We start from the raw sequence: 22,843 nt of genomic DNA, 5'->3' as shown, positions 1-22,843 counted from the left end.
ACGAAAAATTGGAAAAGGAATTTTTGCTAAATTTGGAAATTTCTGCCAGTGTACCCTTGCTGGCATATGAATATTATCAAAGTCTAGCACAGCTTTCTCTAAACGTACTTTTCACAATTTTTCTTCATTTCTTGTTTTATTTTTTTGACATTCACTTTGTATTCATCTTCTCTCTTGCTCTTTTCCAGGTCGATACGTATCTGCAGCTAAAGGGCACACAGCTGGAACGTGAGATGGCAGCCGAAATAATTTTGCACATTCTCGACAAAGTCATGCAAAATACGCAATCACTTAATAGCCAACAGGTAAGCGCATTATGCTCTTCTACGACTTTTTTCCACTGCAATTTGTGAGCCGAAAACTTTAAGCATTTAAAACACACATATTCAACTGTACATACTTTATTGCACAAGAGACGTTTTTAAAACGATTATTACAGACAACAACAGAAAATTCCCTTTTTTCGGCCCAGAAAAAACACTTAAAATAAAGGTCTGCTGAAGTCAAATCTGGGGACTTGGGTTCAGTATTAGCCATTCGGGCGCCTATTTGATAGTACTTCAGGCTACTGGAACGATTAGTCATTTGTATTTGTGGCATCTTCTCTGAAAACGAATGTATGTAAATCATTCTCCCTCTTAGCAACCAAATTTATTAGAAAAGAAATAAATAATGTTGCCATATAGCCCCAGTTATTCAAGATATTTACGTTCCTATAATACACTTGAATAATTACTTTCAATATAATGCATTTAATTCCGTTTTCAATGAAATGCCAGGCGCTTTTTATTACAAGTCATAAAAATTTCTGTTTCTGTTCAACAATTTTGATTTTGAGTTGTATATCTGCTTCTATTTATAAATTCTCTTTTCAATATATCTCTAATCCCTTGTATTTCTGTTTCTGGTTTCAAATTGAGTTTCCTATTTTTATTTCTGTTTAAGCTCATTTCAATGAATCTCTGAGCGCTTTATATTACAAATGGTTTACATTTTTGCTTCTGATCTCAAATCAATGAACCCATAAGCGTTTACACTACATTTCGGTAAGATTTCTGTTTCTGGTTTTCAATTCTGGTTTCTTAAATATATTTCTGTTTAAGATCATTGTTCCATTGTTTACATTACTGTTTCTGTTCTAAAACCCGTTTTGTATTTCTGTTTGTGTTTATTATTTTATTTTTCAATTATTCCCTAAGTATTAAATCGTTTGAACTCAAAAAAAGTTTATTTAAATAAAATTTAAGTAGAACGTAATTTAAGTAACACGTACCCGTAATATGTTTAATTTTTTAGACGTTCGATAATTCTATTCTGAAATTTTGTTTCCTAACTTTATTTCTGTTAAAGCTAACTTCAATATATCCATTATCGCTTTATATTTCATTTCTGTTTCTATTATAAAACTGTTGCTGGTTTGTATTTCTGTTTGTGTTTATTATTTCTGTTTTCAATTATTTCCCATGAGATTTATATTAAAAATCGTTTGAATTTATAAAAGCGGATTTCTATTTAACCTCACTTTCTCCTTATTTAAGTTTTAGCTGGTTAAAAAATACTAAGTTTTCCGATTCTGTTTCTGTTTATTTTAAGAATTATGTTTAAGCCATATTAAAAATCGTTTGAATTTATAAAAGCTGATTTCTATTTAACCTCACTTTCTCCTTATTTAAGTTTTAGCTGGTTAAAAAATACTAAGTTTTACGATTCTTTTTCTGTTTATTTTAAGAATTATGTTTAAGACATATTAGCAATCGTGATTTAATTCTATTTATTTTTACATTCTATGTGTTCATTAACTTTCTATTAAATGTGCTGTGCTCTTTTTTGACCACAATATGATAAGTCTTGGGATAGTCGCCGGTTGTTTTTGTCATTGCGGGCTTTAGCAACGCGGTTCAGGAATTCAATTCCACGTTTCTCTGGAGAAAATTAGTTGAATTTGCCATCTCAAGTTGTTAAAAAGCGTTCACAAAAATATAACTTTGGAAGATTTTCCACGGTCGTATATGGAGTTATTAAAAATTACTTCATCCGATCAGCTATTCATCTTAAATCCTTAAGGAACTCGAAATTTCTAAGCTTCAGGAAATATGTAATGCCATTTCCTCACTGTTACAAGCTCGTAAATACCTAAGATGTATTAGACACCTTAATATATGCATACGCATATACAATTACATACACACACACGAGCATATGCCGTTAAATTAGATTTCCTTGAATGAAGGCGCACAATAACAAACAAAAAACCAAGAAATAATCGCGTTACATCAAAGTCACGACAAGCAATTGCGCCGACATAACAAGCGCATGAGAGCGGCAGCATAACAAAACAACAAAAACAAGCAGCAAACACACCAAATTGAAGCAATCAACTGGCGACGGCAACAACAATGGCAATAAGAAACCGACTGCGCTTTGACTAAAGCCAATAACTTGCGAAACTTTATTGGCAGTTTGGCAGCGATGACGTCGAAAATCTTGCTCTGACGCATGCAATGACTTTTAGCGCGCGCATGCATAACAACAACAACTAGCAGTGTAACTGAAACAAGTAATAGCAGCGAACTGTCTGTAAGGTGCGTGAGCAGCGGCAGGAGCGGGGTGAGCGGCGCCAGCAATTGTTGCTTTGGCTTTGCCTCATTGTTTGCAGCAAATTTAGAAGAAATCGTTGAGCGTTGCACGCGATGCAATGGCATGTGGATAATGTGGCAAATGCAGAAGCGAACGCGCATACGCTTACAATGTCAGCACAGGCGCATGCCGTTGCTTGACGGAAAGGGAGTTTATGTTACATACACATACATATAGTATGTAAGTACATATGTATATATATACCTTTGTATAGAATGCGTGTGGCTGCCTGAAATACTACAAATACCGACAGATAGTTTGGAAATTCGCTGTTTTCCATTTCGTTGCGCACCGCTCGCCGCGCCAAATTGCCGTTCGCCGTGTTGTTGCATGTCGCGGCGTTACGGCTTGCGCCGCTTTCTATGCGAAGGCATGTAACTCACGCATATGGTAGACATATGTATATTTATATGTTGCGCGCCTTTCAGTGATTGCATCGGCGCTTCTGTTTTCGATACTTTGATCCACCAAACCAACTCTTTTCACTTCCTTTTCGGTGCCAACGTTATTTTGATTTTCACTGCAAGTTCAAATTTTTATTTATTTTTCCGCAGCACTTCACTCGCTGTTGCCAACACACAGTAAGCTCATATGTAATTTTGCAATACATACCCAGTAGGAATCACGATAAGTTTTGAAAAGATTTAATGTTTAGAGAATTTAGTGGAAAATTATAAAATATTGTTATGCAAATGATATAAATTCGAGAAATTTTTAATTTAAGGCATAGAGTTGCCATCTAGGGGATTATAAAACAGTTTTCAGATTTATTTCTTGGCATAGGGTTACCATCTGTAAAAAAAATATAAAATATAGGTACCAAATTGATATATTTTAGAAATCTGTTATTTATTCATATTTTACCATAGAATTGCCATCTAGCAAAAATCACTAAATACATTTATCAAGATGATATATTTGATATACTCTGAGTATCTTAGATTTGTGCATGTTTTGGAAAAGAGTTGCCATGCCTGAAAAATTTTTAAAAATACGATAATCAAATTGACATATCACAAAGTTGCCATCTGGCAAAAAATTATAAATTATAAGTACCAAATTTAGATTGTTATTGATTTAGTAGAAAATAATAAAATATTTTTATCTGAATGATATACTCTGGAAATCTTTCATTAATGCATATTTTGACACAGAGTTGCCACACCGCAAAAAAATATAAAATAAATTTATTAGATTAATATAATCTCGAAATGTCTGATTTATGCATATTTTGCCACAGAGTTGCCATCCAGCAGAAAATAGTAAAATACAGACATCTGCATGACATGTTCTGGAAATATTTGCTATATGCCTATTTTGGTATATGGTTGTCATCTACCAAAAAATTATAAAGTACAGGATTCAGGGTGATATATCGTACAAAATTTTTGAGTAATATACAATATTTTAGCATAAAATTACCATCTAGCAAAAAACTATTAAATACAATTACTAAATTGGTACTTACATATATCTGATATGTTCTTAAAATCGTAGACTTATGCATATTTTGACATAGAGTTGCCAACAATCAAAAAATTTTGAAATGAAGATCAAGTCGATATATGTTGAAAGTCTTTGATTTATGTATATTTTGTCACAGAGTTGCCATCCAGACAAAATGTAAAATTTGGGAATAAAATTGATTTATCATAGAGTTGCCATTTATCCAAAATAAACTTTACTGAGTGATAATTGGTTGGGAATAATAACATTTTCGGACACATTATTATCATTGAAAATTTCCCAAATAAGTATAGAAAATATTTCCAAAATTTGTGTTATGTTATTATTGTGTTGTGTTATTATTTTATTCTAAAAATTCATACCCAATAGGGTAAATTCGTTTTTTTTAAATTTTTTTAAATAAACATTGAAAATACTTAAAAAGTTAATTATTAAATATTTAATAACCCATAATCAAGCGTGAAAAAATTTTAAATTTTAACGAAATTAAATAAATTTTTAAATTTTAAATTATATCAATTACCATCTCTTCAGTAAATATTGAAAATACTTAAAATTAAATTCTGAAATATATTAATCCAAAATCTTGCTTAAAAAAAATTTTAAATTTTAAATATTTTTGTTTAACCCTCCTTCAATTTCCTATTGGGTATGTTTGTAGCTTCATATATTTATCTACACACAAGTGTATATTTGTATAACTTATACAATTTCCTATATTCTTTACAGTCACCTTATACCTACTACTATATATGTACCATACATTAGGGTGAGCCAAAAAGAAAAATTAAAAAAACTAATTTTTTTTTTCAATGATTTTCAATATATAGTACGAATTTTTCAATTAAAAAAATTCCTTCAAAGTAGATTTTTTTAAATTATACAGATGTTGATCTACAAGGGTTAAAAGTTATAGAAAAAAAATTGTATATGTTATGTTTATATAGAAAACCTTGAATGCTCACCGAATCCTTAAAAATCAAAATATCATCTTGAGGAAGATTTTTGTAAAGAAAAATTTTTGCGCTACGAGAATTCGCAATATAAAAACCTCTAATCTTAATGCAGTAAAAATTATTAATTTTTAATAAAAAATGCTATTTTGAGCCTTAATTAAATGGAAAACATTTAGCGCTTCCCGACATCCTTTGAAAAATACGCTAAATACCCTGTCTTTGAGGGTAATTTTTTTTCCTTTTAAATAAGTTCATCTTAATGCATAAAATCTGTATAACATTTCTTTGGCACACCCTAACACCCAAATATACACAAATCTATTGTTATCTCCCAACTATTGATTGTTCGAAAGCTTGTAAAAAATTTAAATTCAATTTAGTGCAACAATGATGCACGAATTGAACTAACAAACGAAAGCTTCTAACAATTTAATGCGTCGAGATTTGTACAGCAGCATAGATTCAGGCGCGATTGCCATGTGCAAAACGAATAAATTCCAGCAATTTGGGAGAGATAGCAATTCGTTGTTTGTTGCGGTTCGAAATGCGTGACAGAAAAATTTAAGTATATACATATGTATGTGAGTGCATTGATTGTCTAATCGAAAGACAGAGGATTTTAAATTTTCTGTACAAAAAATTTCAAAAATGGATTTAAATTCGTTAATGGATGATTTTTGGAAATAATTTTTATATATTGGAATAGATGAAAGTTGTCTAAAGTGACTTACATTAATAGTGAAATGCTAGGTATTTTCGATAATCGGCTTAGAAAATGTGGAAAAGAAATATTTTTTTGTTATGCTATTATTTTTTAGTATTTATTAAGAACCCTACAATACTTAAATTTTAAATGGTGTGAAAATTCAAAAATATTTTTATTTTTGAACATTGTATATTTTGTCACTTTACATATACTTTTAGAAATAACGTACACAAATTTCAAACGAATTATTTTTTTTAGGTACATACATATATACCATCAAAATATGTAAAAAAAACTATTTTTCGAATTTTCACACTTGGTATGCCCTCAAATATTTTTTTGTTGTAGATATGAAAACATATTTGAGATCACTCATACGCCACGTACACCCAGCCATTAACAGCATGAATTTTTCAGCATGATTTCTATTTAAGCCGTTTTATTTACTTTTCGACTTCACTTTTCTAACTTGCCAGAAAATAAATATTTTTTTCTCGTTTCACACAAGCAAATAAATAAATATTTTACAAAAAAATAATCCTTTCTATTGCCATAAATACAACTTCACGGCCCATAAGATCGTTAACACATTTATTACTCTATTACTTGTGCGTAAAATGTACTTTCAATGTCGATTTCTAGAGATTAAACATAAATTATGAGTAATAATTTTGTTTCAAGCTGCCTAGTGCGGAGTTGTTATAGCAAATATATTGCAAGCTAGAAGCAATCAACTCAAAGCAAAAATGGCAGAGTACAAACTTCAAAGCGTATAACATGCAAGATACCAGCACGCCAGCAGACAGCTCAGTAGACTGAGAAATGGCGGTAATAATTCAAATTCTGCTTATTGACTCAATGTAATGGCTTCATAAAATGGTGAACAGAGTTTCGAGTTTTAGAAGAAGGGGGTGCTTTGGTAGTACATTAACACACGAAGAGCCTCAATATAAGAGCTGAAGCGTTATACGAAATCAAATTTTAAACAGCCATAAACTAATATTATAAGGAAGATGAATTTTGAACGAAGAGAAACACAGGCTTAGCTGCATGATTGAAACATAGTGCGTTAATTGACAGTTATGCCTTTATGGAACAATTTTTTGCTAGGTTGGTAGAGTAGCTGTCTGACAACGCATCTAGTAGGCCCATTTTGGAATCAGCGTGACTAAAATATCGTCGCTCTATTGTCACCTCATAAAAGCAAAAAAATGCTTCTGACGAGTTCATTAGCAAATAATGTTTTATCTGCATAACCACCGAAATATCGTCAAGAAACACTCGATCAATAATTGCGATTATTTTTCTATACAAAGCGTTACGTTTTATAGTCTCCTCTTATTCCACCTTCTAACATCCTCAAAAATATTCATTATATGGCGTTCTTTCCTCTTATATTTTAATAGTCAACACGTACAGCCCATAATCCATTCATGTTACGTTAGCCTGCATGTTCAGCAAGTCAGGGATTGATTCTACCGATACTCAACTATATATATATAACATTTTAGTTTATTAAATATCTACAAGTAGTCAGAAGCATATAAATTCCTTCTTTCTGGAACTCAACACTACAAAGAAACCAAAGCATTCCTTCACCGTCTTTGATGAAACTTAGAATACTTTAGTGTTTTTCGAAGCTGTTTAGGTAAAATATATATATAAATTTATTCCTTGTTGTGAGCACATTCTTTGTCAGAACAAAAAATATTAATAAACTATGCTATATGCTTGAAAGCTGCTGCAGTGGTCTGTTGGAAAGAAAACGATTTTAGTGTCTGATTTTGCTGTAAATACGTCACTTTTCACTCATCAATTGAACTTTTCTCAGCGTCCCTGTCCGCCTCGCCTGTTTTCCACTCTTATCTTGGAGAGAACACAGTTTTGAAGATTAAGTTTTTATACATATGTACATATATATGGCTCCGCTGGTGACGAAAGGGCCACAATGAGACTCATTAATTTATTTCGGTCTTGTGCTAGCATCATTGATTGACTTTAACTCTTTTGGACCATAGATATTTCGATGTCCAAGTTTCTTCTCCAGGTTAGAGCGAGTCAACCTTTCCGTCGGCTGCCTTGCGGATTCCAGTCGATAGCATTCCCAGTGATTATGCCTGGATCTTGACTCTACATATGCCGGAGCCAACGCCAGTTTATTTTGGTAATTTCGGTCTTCAGGATTGTTTGCGCGTGACCATAAGTACAAGTTAGCGACGGTGACGGGCCAGATAATGCAGCAAATATTGCGATAAGTTGTAACTTTTAGGTATCAGAAGCGAAGATATGCCATGTTTTGCAGCCGTATAGAAGTGTGATCTCAATACTAGAATGAAATATTTGTATTTTGGTACTCCGAGAAATGATCTAGGAGCTTCAGACCGAGTTGAGGGCACAGTAAGCTTGCTTGGCCTTCTTTATACAGTTGATAATTCCTTTAATGATTCATTTACAAAGCCAAGTCACAAAAGCATTTCGCATTTGCCAGTTCTATGCATGTACAGATGCTGTTCAAACGCACTTTTTTGGTTGGCCCTTGTCAATGCTGAGACCTAATTTAGCTGTAGTTCCTTGCAACATAGCTAGCTGTTTTGTCGTGTCTGCAAAAGTGTATGTCACCAGATATTTATCTATATATCAATCAGTGTTGAGCAAATCCTTCTTTAAACTAAAGGATTCCAGATTTCAGGAAATGCATAATATATGTTGAAGGTTTTGAACGCCTTCTGGAAGTCGAAAAGTTGTGATATAGAGCTCTAGCACCCAACTACTGATTGCTCCACTATAGCATGTAGGCTCTTTACCTGGTCAAAACAGAAACATTATGGAAGAAAGCCTGACAATCCTTGGACTTTGACTTATCGCCTTTCTTTGCGCGATTGAGGATAGTAACCTTTTTTTTGCTGTAGGTATAGCCGTTGTTCGGCTCGGACGTCCTGTGGTTTCACAGTCCCAAGGTTCATGGTTTAGGGCTTTGTTTGCGTATATAGAGACAAAGACGACGACTAAATCGGCTCAGCTCGTCACGCTGATCATTTGTTCCATTAACATTTATAGGGTCCCCGACAATACCTTGTATTACACATTTCATGGGTTCATAATATACTCTGTTCAAAGTTTAAAAATTCCGTTAGTCGTCATAATCTCTTTTCTATATGTAAATTTTCCTATACAACTTTCAATTCAATGCTTTCGATCTGAATACCAAATTTTTCAGTGCCAACTTATACCGATACCTTCTTCTTCTTCTTAATTGGCGTAGACACCGCTTACGCGATTATAGCCGAGTTAACAACAGTGCGCCAGTTGTTTCTTCTTTTCGCTACGTGGCGCCAGTTGGATATTCCAAGCGAAGCCAGGTCCTTCTCCACTTGGTCCTTTCAACGGAGTGGAGGTCTTGCTCTTCCTCTGCTTCCCCCGGCGGGTACTGCGTCGAATACTTTCAGAGCTGGAGTGTTTTCATCCATCCGGACAACATGACCTAGCCAGCGTAGCCGCTGTCTTTTAATTCGCTGAACTATGTCAATGTCGTCGTATATCTCGTACAGCTCATCGTTCCATCGAATGCGATATTCGCCGTGGCCAATGTGCAAAGGACCATAAATCTTTCACAGAATTTTTCTCTCGAAAACTCGCAACGTCGACTCATCGGTTGCTGTCATCGCCCAAGCCTCTGCACCATATAGCAGGACGGGAATTATGAGCGACTTATAGAGTTTAGCTTTTGTTCGTCGAGAGAGGACTTTACCTTACCTTACTACCTGAAAATAATAATATTTTTCAGACAGTTTTATTTAGATATAACAAATTGTTCTCACATTTGCTTAAAGATAAGCAATTAACAAGCAGAAAATCACTGTTTAACCGTAAGCAACTTGGAAATTTCATATTCAGATATTTTTTGTTTGTTTTGTAAAACATTTCAGAAAATAGATTATTCCATTTTTCCATTTGATTTCATACACAAGCACAACGCTTATTATATTATACAACCAAGTGCCTATGTTGACTAAAAATAAACCAAAATTTGTTTTGCGAAAAACTCTGGCATAGAAAATTGCATGAAATTTCATACATATATATGCAATATATTCTCCTGCCTGCCGACTCAACTGTAATGAATCGCCTAAGCTCAGCTCAGTTAAAAAGTCAACAAATAAATCCGGATGAACATGAAATACTTAAACAGTATAAAGGAGATGATACAGAAATTAAGTACCATGTAATTTATATGTCAATGTCAAGCCTGATTTGGCAGAGCGGATATTGGTAGCACAGTTAGCTTGTAGACTGTTGTTGTCCGCCTGCGTCTCTGCGTTTTATGCTGAGCTGTCAATTTGTTAGTCATAAATTAAGCAAACAAATTGATCGAAGGACGTAATAAATAAATAAAGACAAATAGATTGACGTTTGCTGACAAATTTATTTATTAATGCAGACTAGAAAAAGCGGTGACAATTTATTTGTATGAGAAATTAGGTCAAAGTCAGAGGCAACATTTATTATAAGTGCTTAGCTTGGTTTAACAGACAATATTAATAGACATTGGTTAAATTAATGAAATTATGCGATATCAAAGGCTGTCTTACATTCGCTAGTTCATGAAGTTTGTGCTTTTCTCGCTCTCCCTCTCTCTCTCTCTATCTCTCTTTCACCATCAAAAAATTTCCAAGTGAAAGCAATAATGCATCTCAGCTAATTTCTCAGCTAATTTCAAGAGTGTAGATGGACTACTCATTTTTCGAACATAACTGACTGCTTAGCTGTTTCTATTCTAACTATGCTAGTTACCTGTTCGATTCACCATATTTTGACGAATTTTATATAAGGCAGTTTTACAATATTACTTCTCTGGGTATCTGTGTAGCAACTATCAGCGGGATAATAAAAGCCAAGACATTCTGTCCCCACAACTTTATTGAAATTATATTAGATCGCCGTAAGAATCCAGAAGTTTTAAACAGCATTCGATTGCTAGCAGGTAATTCTCAGAAACACCAGCAGCGGCGTTAGAAAGTTCAAAAGGCAAGTTTATGCAACTGTTCGTTAGGCCCGTCTTTGGTTGATTCACTACAAGCATCTACACTTTCAACATCTCTTTCTCATCCCCTCTTTGTAGCCATACTTCGGCTACCGTGTTTGGTTCCGACTGCCGCTGGTATTCTTGTCTTCTTGAAGTTAGGCTTGGCTTCAGCTCCAGGGTTAGTACCAGCGCTTGCACCTAAACCAAGCTTAGCCCCTGTCTTTATACTTGCTACCACCGAGCATTTTGCAAACGCTGCTCTCTTGACGGAACAACCAATTCCTTATGATATTTTTGCAGCAGAGTCAGACTCATTCATTATGTTGCTATTATTTTGCCTGGTTTGGTCATTTTTCGGATCCACGGGTGTGGGCAAAGTATGTGTGCTTGCACATAGCCTCCGCCCTCAAGTAAGGTTATCTTATTACGGAGGGCGTCAAATATCCGTAAGCACCGTTCTCGACTGGGTTATTTTAGGACCCCAATCCTAGGCTGATCCAAGACTCGGGCCACACGACAACTTGATCCAGCCCTCTCTGGTACCCCCAACTATGTATATTAAGACTTCCTATTCGAATGCTGTGCTATTGAGAAGCAAGGAAATCCCAAATAAAGGTCAGACTTTAGTTAGTTACCACCCAACTGCCACAGAAGTGAACTATTATAAGTGCATTTCTCCATCGTCATGATACTATTACCAGTCGACACCCTCCAGAAGAGTTCAGCGGATGATTTTTGTCGACCAACCTTGCAACTAAATTTAATTTGACGCCTAAACTTAACTTTACGCCTAAGTTCTTGAAATAAAGGAACTTTTCCATAACCTAACCTAAATCAACGCACTGTAGCCTACACCAAGCAAACAAAAAACTCAAACTAGCCACACTTCACTTAACGCAAAATATTGAAACAGAAATCAAAATTACAAAAACTCACTTACAACACCCGCTTGCGCCGCAAAACCAGAAACCAATCTGTCTTCAACTTAATTTCCCAAGTTAGATTGTAACAGGTGTGCCACAGTAAATCACTCACGTCGGCAACACTGTGCCACTCAATAGAGTAAACCCTACACGTAATTTAATTATGTACGTCTTCAACACAACACAGGCGATTACCTTTCACTTAACTTGCTTATACTCGTATTTACAGTTTGTTGTTGTTTTTTTGTTTCGCACTCACTCGTGTTTCACTTTTCAATTTCACTTGCAGCAAATTAAAAAATTGCAACTCTTAACACAATCAGCAGCGTTGAACCGTGAAACAATTGCAGCATCTCAATTAGCAACATCAACATCATCCACGTCAGCAGCAGCAGCTGCGGCAGCGGCGGCGGCAGCAACAGCCGACAATAGTGCCATATCATCGGCATCCGCATCCGGCACTTCAGCTTCAGTGGCAACAGCACAAACAGAAATCACTTCAGGCGCGGCAACAGCTGCTGGTAATGCCATGTCACCGGCACGCTCCTCCGCCACCGCAACGAATTCGGCGCTGGCAACACTACTGCGCAACGATGGCGCCACTCTCGGCGGTGGTGGTAGTGGCAATGCTGTTGGTAGCAGCAGTATTCTCACGGTGGATGAGGATTCACTGTCGTTGGATCGTCTAAACTCGCTGCGCATCTATATGACTTCGGTGAAAACGTTGCCGTTTAATTTGAGGATCTACGGGTAAGTGTGCAAACATTGTGATGGCCCGTGCTGTGAGTGGTGTGCAGCCACTTTGTGTGTGTTTTGTTGTAATAATAGCGCTAGCTGTGAGAAATTTGAGAAATCAAGCAGCAAAAAGTAGCTGCCACAGAGTGCAATTACTTTGCAACGTTAGGCGAAATTTAGTGCGGCGGCACACACTTACATACTCAGATGTGTATGTACATATATGCGCATACAATGTTAGAGTTTGGCGGATTACTTAGTTGAGTTGAATATGTTATTGTTAGGTGGGAATTGTGGTTAGCTTTGAGATTTATGAAATACTGTATGGTAGTTGGGAGTACAGCTGGATTTTAGAGATTTGCGGTAGTGTACTATTTTAGAAGATTAAGAATATAAGGATTAAAAGTGATTAGATAGTGATAAATGTATATATTGGGTAGTTGAAGAGTCTTTTCGTATTTTATCAATAGATGTCGTTGCAGTCATATATGGTATCTCCAGTGCTACCAATCACATTGTGTCATACCATATTGTGTCGGAAAGGTAAAATTTTAAGCTTCATTTAACCAAAAATAAATTAAATTCAGAGAAGTTTAAAAAAGTTACAGCAGTTGAAAAATGAGTGAAAATAATGGAGAAATTCGCTATATTCTGAAATTTTTGCATAAAAAAGGGTAGAATGCCATGCAAGCCACTAACGAAAAATGGTAAAAAGAAATCGACCAAAATGGTGATTAGAAGTACGAAAAGACTTTTTCGACAACCAATATAATATTTTTTTACGTACTGCTTATGACAAAGAGAGATAGATCTAGTGTTATATAACGCATATCAAAATGATCGAGAGGACAAGAAAAGATGAGTTCCGGATGTCCATCGGTACGTCCTCCTAATCATGTAACCGATAACTTGAGCAAAAATGCAGGTATCTTTACATATTGATTTTTATTGATACAGCTGTTCGTTAGTACTCGAAGAAGGTGGGTAGTGTGTCAAAATGACTACAGAAAATTACGCTAATCGATAAAAATACAGAACTATAATCACGAATACTTTCCTTGTAAGAAAATACACATTTACAATAGCTTCTTGACTTTATAATGAATACGGCGGATGAATCTTAAATAAATATACCGAAATAAAGCTGCAAAGCTAAGCTCAAATATGCTCTGAAAGGGTGACACCTATAAACCAAAAGTGGTTGAAGCTGAATCATAAGTTGTTAAGCCTCAGAGAGACTCTGAAAGCCGATAGCTGAATTTCAACCAAAAATATAAAGATACATACGTATATCATTAAAATGCAGTAAGAAGCTGTGTTTCATGAACATCTTCGTCATCATGAACATCTTAAAAACATTTAGAGATCGTCTCTTTCCAATGACAGTGTTTTCTTCTGCCTAAATTCAATACAAATTAAAATCAGATGAATACTTCAAATAGCTCCAATATACTTAATATTAGTATTTTCAAATATTTGGTTGACTTTTACTAGAAGTATACACTTTCGAAAGCTCACGTCTTCAACCAGTTAATAAGTTGAAATACCTAAGGCTTATCCTTGAGAGAAAGCTTTTATATACATAGGTCAAATATTGAGCAAAGAGTAAGGCATCGGTTGCCCTATATTGCTATCAATGAGCTAGAAGAAAAAGGTGAGGACTCCTGAGCAAAATCTGTTGTTTTTGTAATGTTCTATGGTATATGCGTCTGGTGGTGGAGTATACGCGTCACTTGCTAAAAAGCATGAATGTGGCCAAAAAGCAGCTCTCATCGGCATCTGCTGTGCACTATGGACTACACTAACAATACCACTTAATACCATTTTAAACATAGCCCCTGTGGACACTGCCGATAGGTGTACTGCTGCGAAGTGCGCTCTAAGGCTCATGGAAGCTGTGCAGATGTAGCGGTCCGAACAAGGACACGCCGAAATTCTCTTCTCGTTCTATTGAGTTTCAAAAAACTTGCATCACTGCATCGCAGAGGCCACTTGCGAGGACTTTTCCTATGCTAACATACCGACGGGGGATATGTGGATGAATGGGAAGAGAACGCTGAAGAAGAGGCACAGTGAGTTTTTTTTCATGGATGGCTTGAAGTTAGGAATAAAAGTTTTCAGTCAGAAGTTCACCGTCAACCCTATCTTTAGGCTATCGGAACACTGAAGTGTTTTTCAGATAGAAATAACTAATAATAACTTGGTGATAGGCATACTGCTAAGATGTATAGCCTCTTTTAAAAAAGAAAGCATTCCCTTCCACACCAGTGGAGCAATATTAGGGTTTAGTTCCCTCTAGAAAGAGCATCAAGTTATTTCACCATAAGACTAGTCAGCTAGGTCATAGCGGAAGCGCTAAAAAGCTCGATGAGCTAGACAGATAGGACACTCTTGTTCCACTTAGTCCGCGTTGGACCTTCATAGGCGTATTGCGTTTTAGCAAGATATCTACTCAACTTCTTGTCCATGGCAATGTTCATCTTACCACAATCGTAAGGGTTCTTAATGGACACTGTTCAATATCTAAGCCCTTTCTCCTCCATCGTCCACTCTTTACATGACTGAGGCTGCAACATCTCGTTAGTCTTACCTTCAGGGAATCAGACGACATAGCCGAAACTGGCATTAATAAGATGATAGTCGCTTTGTTAATTTGTAAGGATTTTATGATCCATTATACTGGAGATTTTAGGTACGAAATTAGACCAGCGTTCCATCCTGTTTGGATCGACCACTAACATTACCTAATCGAACTTTTTTCCAAAAATATAGATTGTTCTATGAAATGTTTTAATAAAATGCACAAGGCATCTTTTCGTGATTATAATATGCACTGACGTCATTTCTTCTATACATGATATAAGGATTTGAAGACTTCCGCTTGGATTTATGTCGCATTCGTATACCGGTCAATATTTTGGATATTTTAGCAAAATTAAGTCAAGGTTTAATTTTTGTTATACTAAAGTTAGGTCCAAATATTGGTGAGTTCGTCGATAAATTACCCTACCCCTCTATATAGTGCCTTATTTAATGATTATCGTTATTCTGGTGAACTCTATGTCGAATATTTCAGTCGAGTTTTTAGTATTTAATTGTTCTTCTGGGTTCTTTAGTTTAATACCAAAGTTAAATGCAATCAGTCCCCATCGTCTTTTTGCTCCCATATACTCGATACATTGAGTTCCGACTTTCCGTTTGAATTTATACCGTTTTTATTGATTAGTATGTGTGATATTTTAATTAGAAAATTAAGTTCGCAATAAATCTTGTTTTTACTCATACAAATACAATAGGTCACGCTGCTTATTCCAAAGAAAAGAAATTTAGAATTTGTTTACCTTAAATTTTTATTTCCTTGCCGTCAAAGAAATCACCAACATTCCGTGATTACCACTCAAAGAAAATTTAATAAATAAGCTGAAAAAATTCGCATTTGAACTAATTATTATTTCTCTTCCGCTTTTTTCACCACTCTTCCACAGCGATGATTTGTTCGCGGATCAACTTTACATGGACATCGGTCTCTCCAATCGGTTGCTCAACATAATGGCCAACTCGACGATATTCGCATCGGTTATCTCGTATAAAAATTTAAAAAGTTTTCTACCAAAAACTTACTACACACGCGGCAGGTAAGTTGCACAAGCGCGCACAGTTAGCTTTATAGTTGCCATAGAAGAATATGAACTGTAAAGATGAAGTTGTGTGAAATGAACGTAGTAATGACCGAAAGTTAGCAAAATGTCTTCAAACTTTGGCTGCAAGCTTTTAATTTCATGACAGCAATTTCGTAGTTTTTTCTTAGAAAATATGCGAAGGTAAAGAAAAATGGAAAGTTTTTCTAAGCACAAAGCGATATGACAATTCATTAGTGAAAGTAAGAATGTAAGGAAGGTGAATTGAAGCGTATATACGCACATTTACTGTTAGACGTAGATATACAAGTGATATACTTGTATATATATACTTGTAAATGTCCTTAATGGTCGATTTTAGTACATAAAAAGAGCAAATATATTTGAAAAAATTTGTTTTCCACAAAAACTATCACAACAATCTGCCGCAAATAATTTATTTACAGAAGTACATACACTTATATATACATATTAGGGTGTCTTTTATTTTCCAAGTTTACTTTTTTTTTGGAAGGGCAACCTGAAATTTCAGGTTTTTATGCTAAAAAAATTATTACATGTAAAGAAGGTCATTATTTTCAATTTTGAGTCAGAATCATGTTTCTACTCCCATAAATATGACATGGAATTTTTTCATATTTTGCATTAAAAAAATAATACTAGAACTTTAAAAGATACATTTTTTACAAAAAAATTATTTTCTCTAAAAAAATATGTGAATAATTTTTTTTCATAGAACTGCTACTTTGGAAGTTGTACGCAGTTAAAATTATACATTAAATGACCAGAACATTCATACAAGTGCTTCATGCATTTTTCGTTGCTCATACAACATGGTGTACCATATAAGTGCAGTACATTTGATGTATAAATTGAACTGCCATTAACTTTTAGAGAAAAAATTCAGAAGGCACCAGCAAAAAATAGGCACCCTAATATATATATATATTTTTATATATATATATATAGTTATATATATATATATATATCCACTAAAACCACTTGGCTGCGGCATAAACAAATCTGCTCAAATATGAAAAAAAATGTCTTGTTGCCATGCCAGTTAATATCTTATAACTTTTCATTGCTCTCGTTGCTTGTGCTGCTGTTGTTGTTGTTGTCTGTGCGCTCCACGGAGAGTTGCCACTGATTAAAAAGTTTTGTTCGAACACAGGCGCACCCAAACGATCACAGTCCTGCCTTAAGTTTTTGACATTCTCTGTGAAAACTTTCAACTTTCGCCAAACTAAGTGCCACTACTACAACTACAACAACGACAACATGCAGCATAAATTTGATTTTATTGATTTTCCATGGGGTAATGCGATAGCCAAATGACTTAAACTTGTGCGCATAACTTTATAAAAGCGATTGAGAAGCAGCTTCAGCATGAAATTTATTTAAACTACGGGGAAATGCGCAAAAAAAAAAAAATAAAAAAAAAACAAATCAAAAACAATTTTAAAATTGTCAAATTTAGGTAAACGACCGCTCAGCTGGCACAGCATTAGCATTGTGATTGAGAGTGGTCCAGTAAATGGCTGAGTAGCCTAGGTATGTATGTATGTGTGTATATATAGTGGCAAGTGCAGTTTCGAAAGTCATTGCAAAGTGCTTAGCGCTCGCAAGCGAAGTCTGCAATTTTTATAATTTTTAGTGTCTAAAAGTTGAGTGAAATTATGGAAACGTAAATGACCTTATTTTCTGAGGGACAAAATTAGAATCAGGTTTAAATATATTAGTTATTCATTTATCGTGGGGAAAATGAGAAGAGGGAGATTTTAAAAATTTTCATATTTGATTAATCAAAATTTTTAAAACATGTTTTCTCTTAATAACTAATGAAAATAGAGTAAATTGTGTACACTATTTTAAAGTCAGCCAATTGAGTTCCATGGATGAACTCAAATAATCTCAGTACTTATTTAATTCCCAAATACTTGGATTACCAGGTCGCCGAGCCTTGCCTTGGCTGTCACTCACATCCTTCAAGACCAGCAGGGGAGGGAAAAACTCGCTGGGTGAGTGGGACGCTGAGTTTTTTTTTTGTTCTAAATTTGCGGGGAGGGTATGTTGAGAAGCACATACGCTGTTGGGAACTTTCCAGCAGCTCCATTTTTAGTCTTACTGACCACTGCAGCGTCTTTCAATCGGAGGTATCTTGAGTTCGCTGACTGTGCGCTCAAGCGGAGATCGTAGAAATTAAAAAAAGCATTATATTTCAGTCAAGGAGTTTGCTCACAACAATAAATATATTTGTATATACAGATAACCAAATCGCCAAAGTATCTCAAGATTTTCTCAAAGATAGTAAAATAACACATTAGATTAATGTGATTAGTGATTTAACATCCGGTTTCGGTATAAACATGTATTGGATTCCATGATATAGTGATATTCCTGGTAACTGTGAAGCAGATGAATCGGCTAAAGCAGGCACCACTTTAAAATTAGACTTCGGAAAGAGGAAATTTATAAATCTCTGGCTACTTGTAGAATACTTGATAGATATTTAATAGACAAACACGTTATAAATATAGCTGACCCTCGGAGTTGTCAATCTCTAACTTGCTCAACAAGCAGTTAAACGTGATATAAATGGAATATAAGTCGTACTTATCGACTATTAAAATCCAAAAGGAATGACATAGATTATCTTTTAGGAGTGCTAACCGGTCATTGTCTAATTGGCAGACATGCCAGCATACTAGGAAGACTATAGCACTGTTGTAGAACTTTTTGTGAAGTGGAAGAAGACGAAGAAGAAATTCCAACTATCTGTCCATGTTTCGGAGGTTGCACAGATGCAACTTTTTCTACTGATGAACTTCATCAGAAGCATGGATTGGTTCAGAGCGGAGTAAATAGAGTTGTCCCGGTATTTTCACATTGGATCTCCTATAGGGCTAGGTGCGTCGCCAGACAGCCACTCTACCTACCTGCCACTTTGATTACATAGTATGTTCTTAAATGCCGAGGATAGTCTGCAGCCCTAAAAAGTAGTAGTAATTTTGGAAGAAACAAAAGGAGTCAAATAATTTGCTCTGACTGATTTTTTTATAAAGCTCTTACAGATATCCGATCATCCAAAATGAACGTACGCATATGACATGTACTCAATAACCAGCTCAAGATAATAATATTAGGTAGTCGAAAAAGTATTTTCGTATTTCTAATCAAACTTCAACTTATTTTTTTTCTTATATCCATAAAGAACTTTAATGAACCAAATATGTAACATTTTGGTGGGCCAATTTTTGCCAATTTTTCGCCAGAGACATTATTCCAGCAGTGTAAAATTTTTCCAGTTTCTCGGCGAAAAACTGCGATAAGTAATTTTCACAGGCTTCTCTTGAAGCCAACTTCACTTCAATAAGGGAGTTCTGCATTGACCGAAACAAAGGGTAGTCCGATGGTGCAAGGTCAGGGCTATGTGGTAGATACATCGAAATTTCTGAGCCAAGCTCTCCCAGATTTTGCCCAGTCATCAAAGATGTGTGTGGTCTAGCGTTGTCCTGATGGAAGACGAGAGCCTTTCTGTTGATCAGTTCTGTGCGTTTTTTTCAATTGCTTGCTTCAATCTCATCAGTTACTGACAGTATAATGTAAAATTAATCGTTCGACCAAGCTAGAGCAGCTCATACTGGATAATTTTTTTCCATTCCCACCAAACTTTCAGTATAACCTTTCGAGGCGTCAATTCTGGCTTTGCGACCATTTGTTGAGCTTACCCACGCTTGGACCATGATCTTTTTCGCACATTATTGTCGTATTTCATCCACTTTTCGTCCCCTGTTACCATTCGCTTCAGAAATGGTTCGATTTCATTTCGTTTCAGCAAAGAATCGCAGCTGTTAATTCGGTCCATTAAATTTTCACAGACAATTCATGTGGTACTCAAACATCGAGCTTCATTTTGTAGGCAGATTTTTTTAAATGGTTCAAAACTATTTAATTATGATGAATGTTAAGTTCCTTAGCGATGTCAAGGCCACTTATGTGACGGTCCTGGTCAATCTTTTTCATAATTTCCTCGACTTTTTCAACGATAGATCGAGCGAGATGCATCTTTCACATCGAAATCTCCAGAATGAAGGCGAGCGAACCTTTGTTGTGCTACACGAACTGATACAGCATCATCTCTTCACAAATTGCATTGGTGGCTTGCGTGGCATTCTTCCTTCTTTATACAAAAATTTCAAAATATAGCGAATTTCTTCATTATTTTCACTCATTTTTGAACAGCTGTAACTTTTTTTCAACTTCCCCAAATTTAATATTTTTTTTGCTTGAACAAAGCCTGAAATCTCACCTTTCCAACACAACAGACATGTATGTGATATGACACAATGTGATTGGTAGCACTGGAGACATACAACTCCAACGACATCTATTGACAAAATACGAAATTACTTTTTCGACTACCCAATATATCCCATATGTATACATACATATATGCAAGGAAAGGAGGTTAAAAACTCCGCATATCAATTTATTTATCGTATCTTGATATTGTATATCGGCTTAATTTCAAATGCTTTCGCCCTTGCAACTTCAATAGAATTTGCCATCAACAAAAATTCAATAACAAAAACCGTTTATCAAAAAAATGTTTAACGAAAAAGGGCTACTTTTCAAGGCAAAAACAGCGCGTCGCTTCAGTCAACCCGAAAATATGGCATTAATCTGCAAAAAAGTATCTAGACAACTCAAATCAGTCCAGTCAAAGGAAGCGCATTTGCCAATTTGATGCCACAAAATTAACGCTAATCAGTAAATGCAATCAACCAGGCGCGCAACCCAGCAGCCACGCAGGCAATCAACCAATCAGACCCGAAAACAGAGAGACATCAAATCAGGCAGCAGCAGAGCGAGTCCAGATCACACACACACACGCCGCTGCGTACACTTGCGAATAAATCAAATCGAAAAATTGCCAACACATTATGCAAAGCGATTCTCTTGTTGTTGTTGTTGTTTCCTTTTTTTGGCAACGCCAATCTGCCACTGCGCTGACTGCAAAATGCTTACAATTATTTTTTGCCACGCAAATGCGAGCGGATTTTATAATGAATTTTGTGCGCTGCGAATATAATTTGCGAGAATTCACCGTTATTTCACTGCTTGCCGGCTATCAGTGCAGTGTAATGCTGCAGGCAGGCAAGCAGCCCTCGAACCATGGCAGATATTCAGCTGATGAATGGCAGAGATATGGATTTACTGCTAGATGCAAATGGATTTTTATACACAGACAGGCGCACAAACACGCCAACACACATACAAGCATACACACACATCCAATCATACATAAAAACATACTTATAAACACATGTATGTATATATGTACATGCGTACAGAGATTTGTACATAAGTATATATAGACTGTGTGCGTTGCGTGCTGCTGCCAGGCAAAATTTGGTTACGTAAATAATGCTTTGAACTGCATTAAGAAGGAAAATTATTGTGGAATTGCTCAAATTGCGAACTTTTTAATTTTTGGTGAATTTTCGGTGATTTTCATGGATTTTGCAAATTGCAGACCCACGCATGCTTACATAAATGCAAACTTACACATCTTCATGGGTGCATACAAACATGACTAAATATGCACATATTGCATAACGCTCACACATATTTATGTTATTGCTACTTTTGCTTTTCTGTGTTAATTAAGTTGTTTTTGTATGCTGCAGCAACAGCAACTTGTTGCATAAGCAATGCGCTTAGTAACTAGGCGACCATTTAGTAAACTTCATATAACTGGTCTAATTATGCAAGCGGTAGTTGGTTGAAAGTTTTCTTTCTGAAACACAAAATCAGTTAACAGCGATGTTTACCAAGCAATTAGATGGAAATATCGGAAAAAAGTGCGCAAAATATTTTTTAGTTCATATATAGTTTAATTTAGTAAACATCATTCTATTAATTTTCTCACCTTGGTAGATTCAAATGTGCTCTATACAAATAAGAGTGATCGGAAATATTGAACTTAGTACTAATATAGAGCTCAATTCATCTACGATACCTTAAACATGTCATTAGAAGAAAGACTTCTGGGTACCTAAATTTGAACAGATCCCTTCGGCAACAGAAAAATGTTTAGAAACAATAACAAAAAATCTCATCTCCAGAAATTTAGTATTTATTCGGTCCGATTAAGGCATGTCTATCAAGGTTAAGATCATTTTACCGCTGGGTCGAGCGGTACCATATTTGGGGTATTTTTAGAAGAGGAAACTGAGGGACTAACTCGCGTAATTACAGACAGACAAGGCCAATTGACTCAGCTCGACACGCTTATCATTTAAATCACCACTTTATAAGGTCTCCGAAGTTTCCTTCTGGGTGTTACAAATTTCATGGCATTCCCTGTTCAGGGAACAATAAGTATACTTACATGAAAGGGTAGAATATAGGAATACATGTACACTTTTTTCTTTTAGTGGAAAAATTATATAAGTTTGCATAACTTTTTTCCTGAACAGACAAAATTTAGCTTAGAACAAAAATAAAATTTGAAAATTGCCACCCAATATATATAATGGGTTGTCAAAAAAGTCTTGCGGTATTTTTATTGAATTTTTTTTTATTGAAATTGAAATGAATTTTGATGACTCATGCCCAGCTCTTGACCGATGCTACGGCTGCTACTATGCCGGTCTCTTTCGACCAATTCAGCGATTTTATCGCAATTTTCGACGACAGGCCTTCCGGAGCGTGGCGCATCTTCGACCACCTCTACACCAGAACGAAAACGT

The 22,843-nt window shown here is 35.4% G+C and overlaps 1 protein-coding gene across 1 annotated transcript in view; it reads left to right on the top strand.

Moving 5' to 3' along the window:
• Positions 1-22,843, top strand: part of LOC126752165 (uncharacterized) — a 565,185-nt gene that overhangs the window by 468,730 nt on the left and 73,612 nt on the right. Inside the window, exons 14-16 of the mRNA XM_050462767.1 lie at positions 189-305; positions 12,002-12,462; positions 15,933-16,082. Of these exons, the coding sequence (XP_050318724.1) occupies positions 189-305; positions 12,002-12,462; positions 15,933-16,082 (728 nt within the window). The remainder of the gene's footprint in view (positions 1-188; positions 306-12,001; positions 12,463-15,932; positions 16,083-22,843) is intronic.

The sequence above is a fragment of the Bactrocera neohumeralis genome, chromosome 3 (assembly GCF_024586455.1).
Source record: "Bactrocera neohumeralis isolate Rockhampton chromosome 3, APGP_CSIRO_Bneo_wtdbg2-racon-allhic-juicebox.fasta_v2, whole genome shotgun sequence".
Lineage (NCBI taxonomy): Eukaryota > Metazoa > Arthropoda > Insecta > Diptera > Tephritidae > Bactrocera > Bactrocera neohumeralis.
This window is presented reverse-complemented; position numbering and strand designations above follow the sequence as displayed.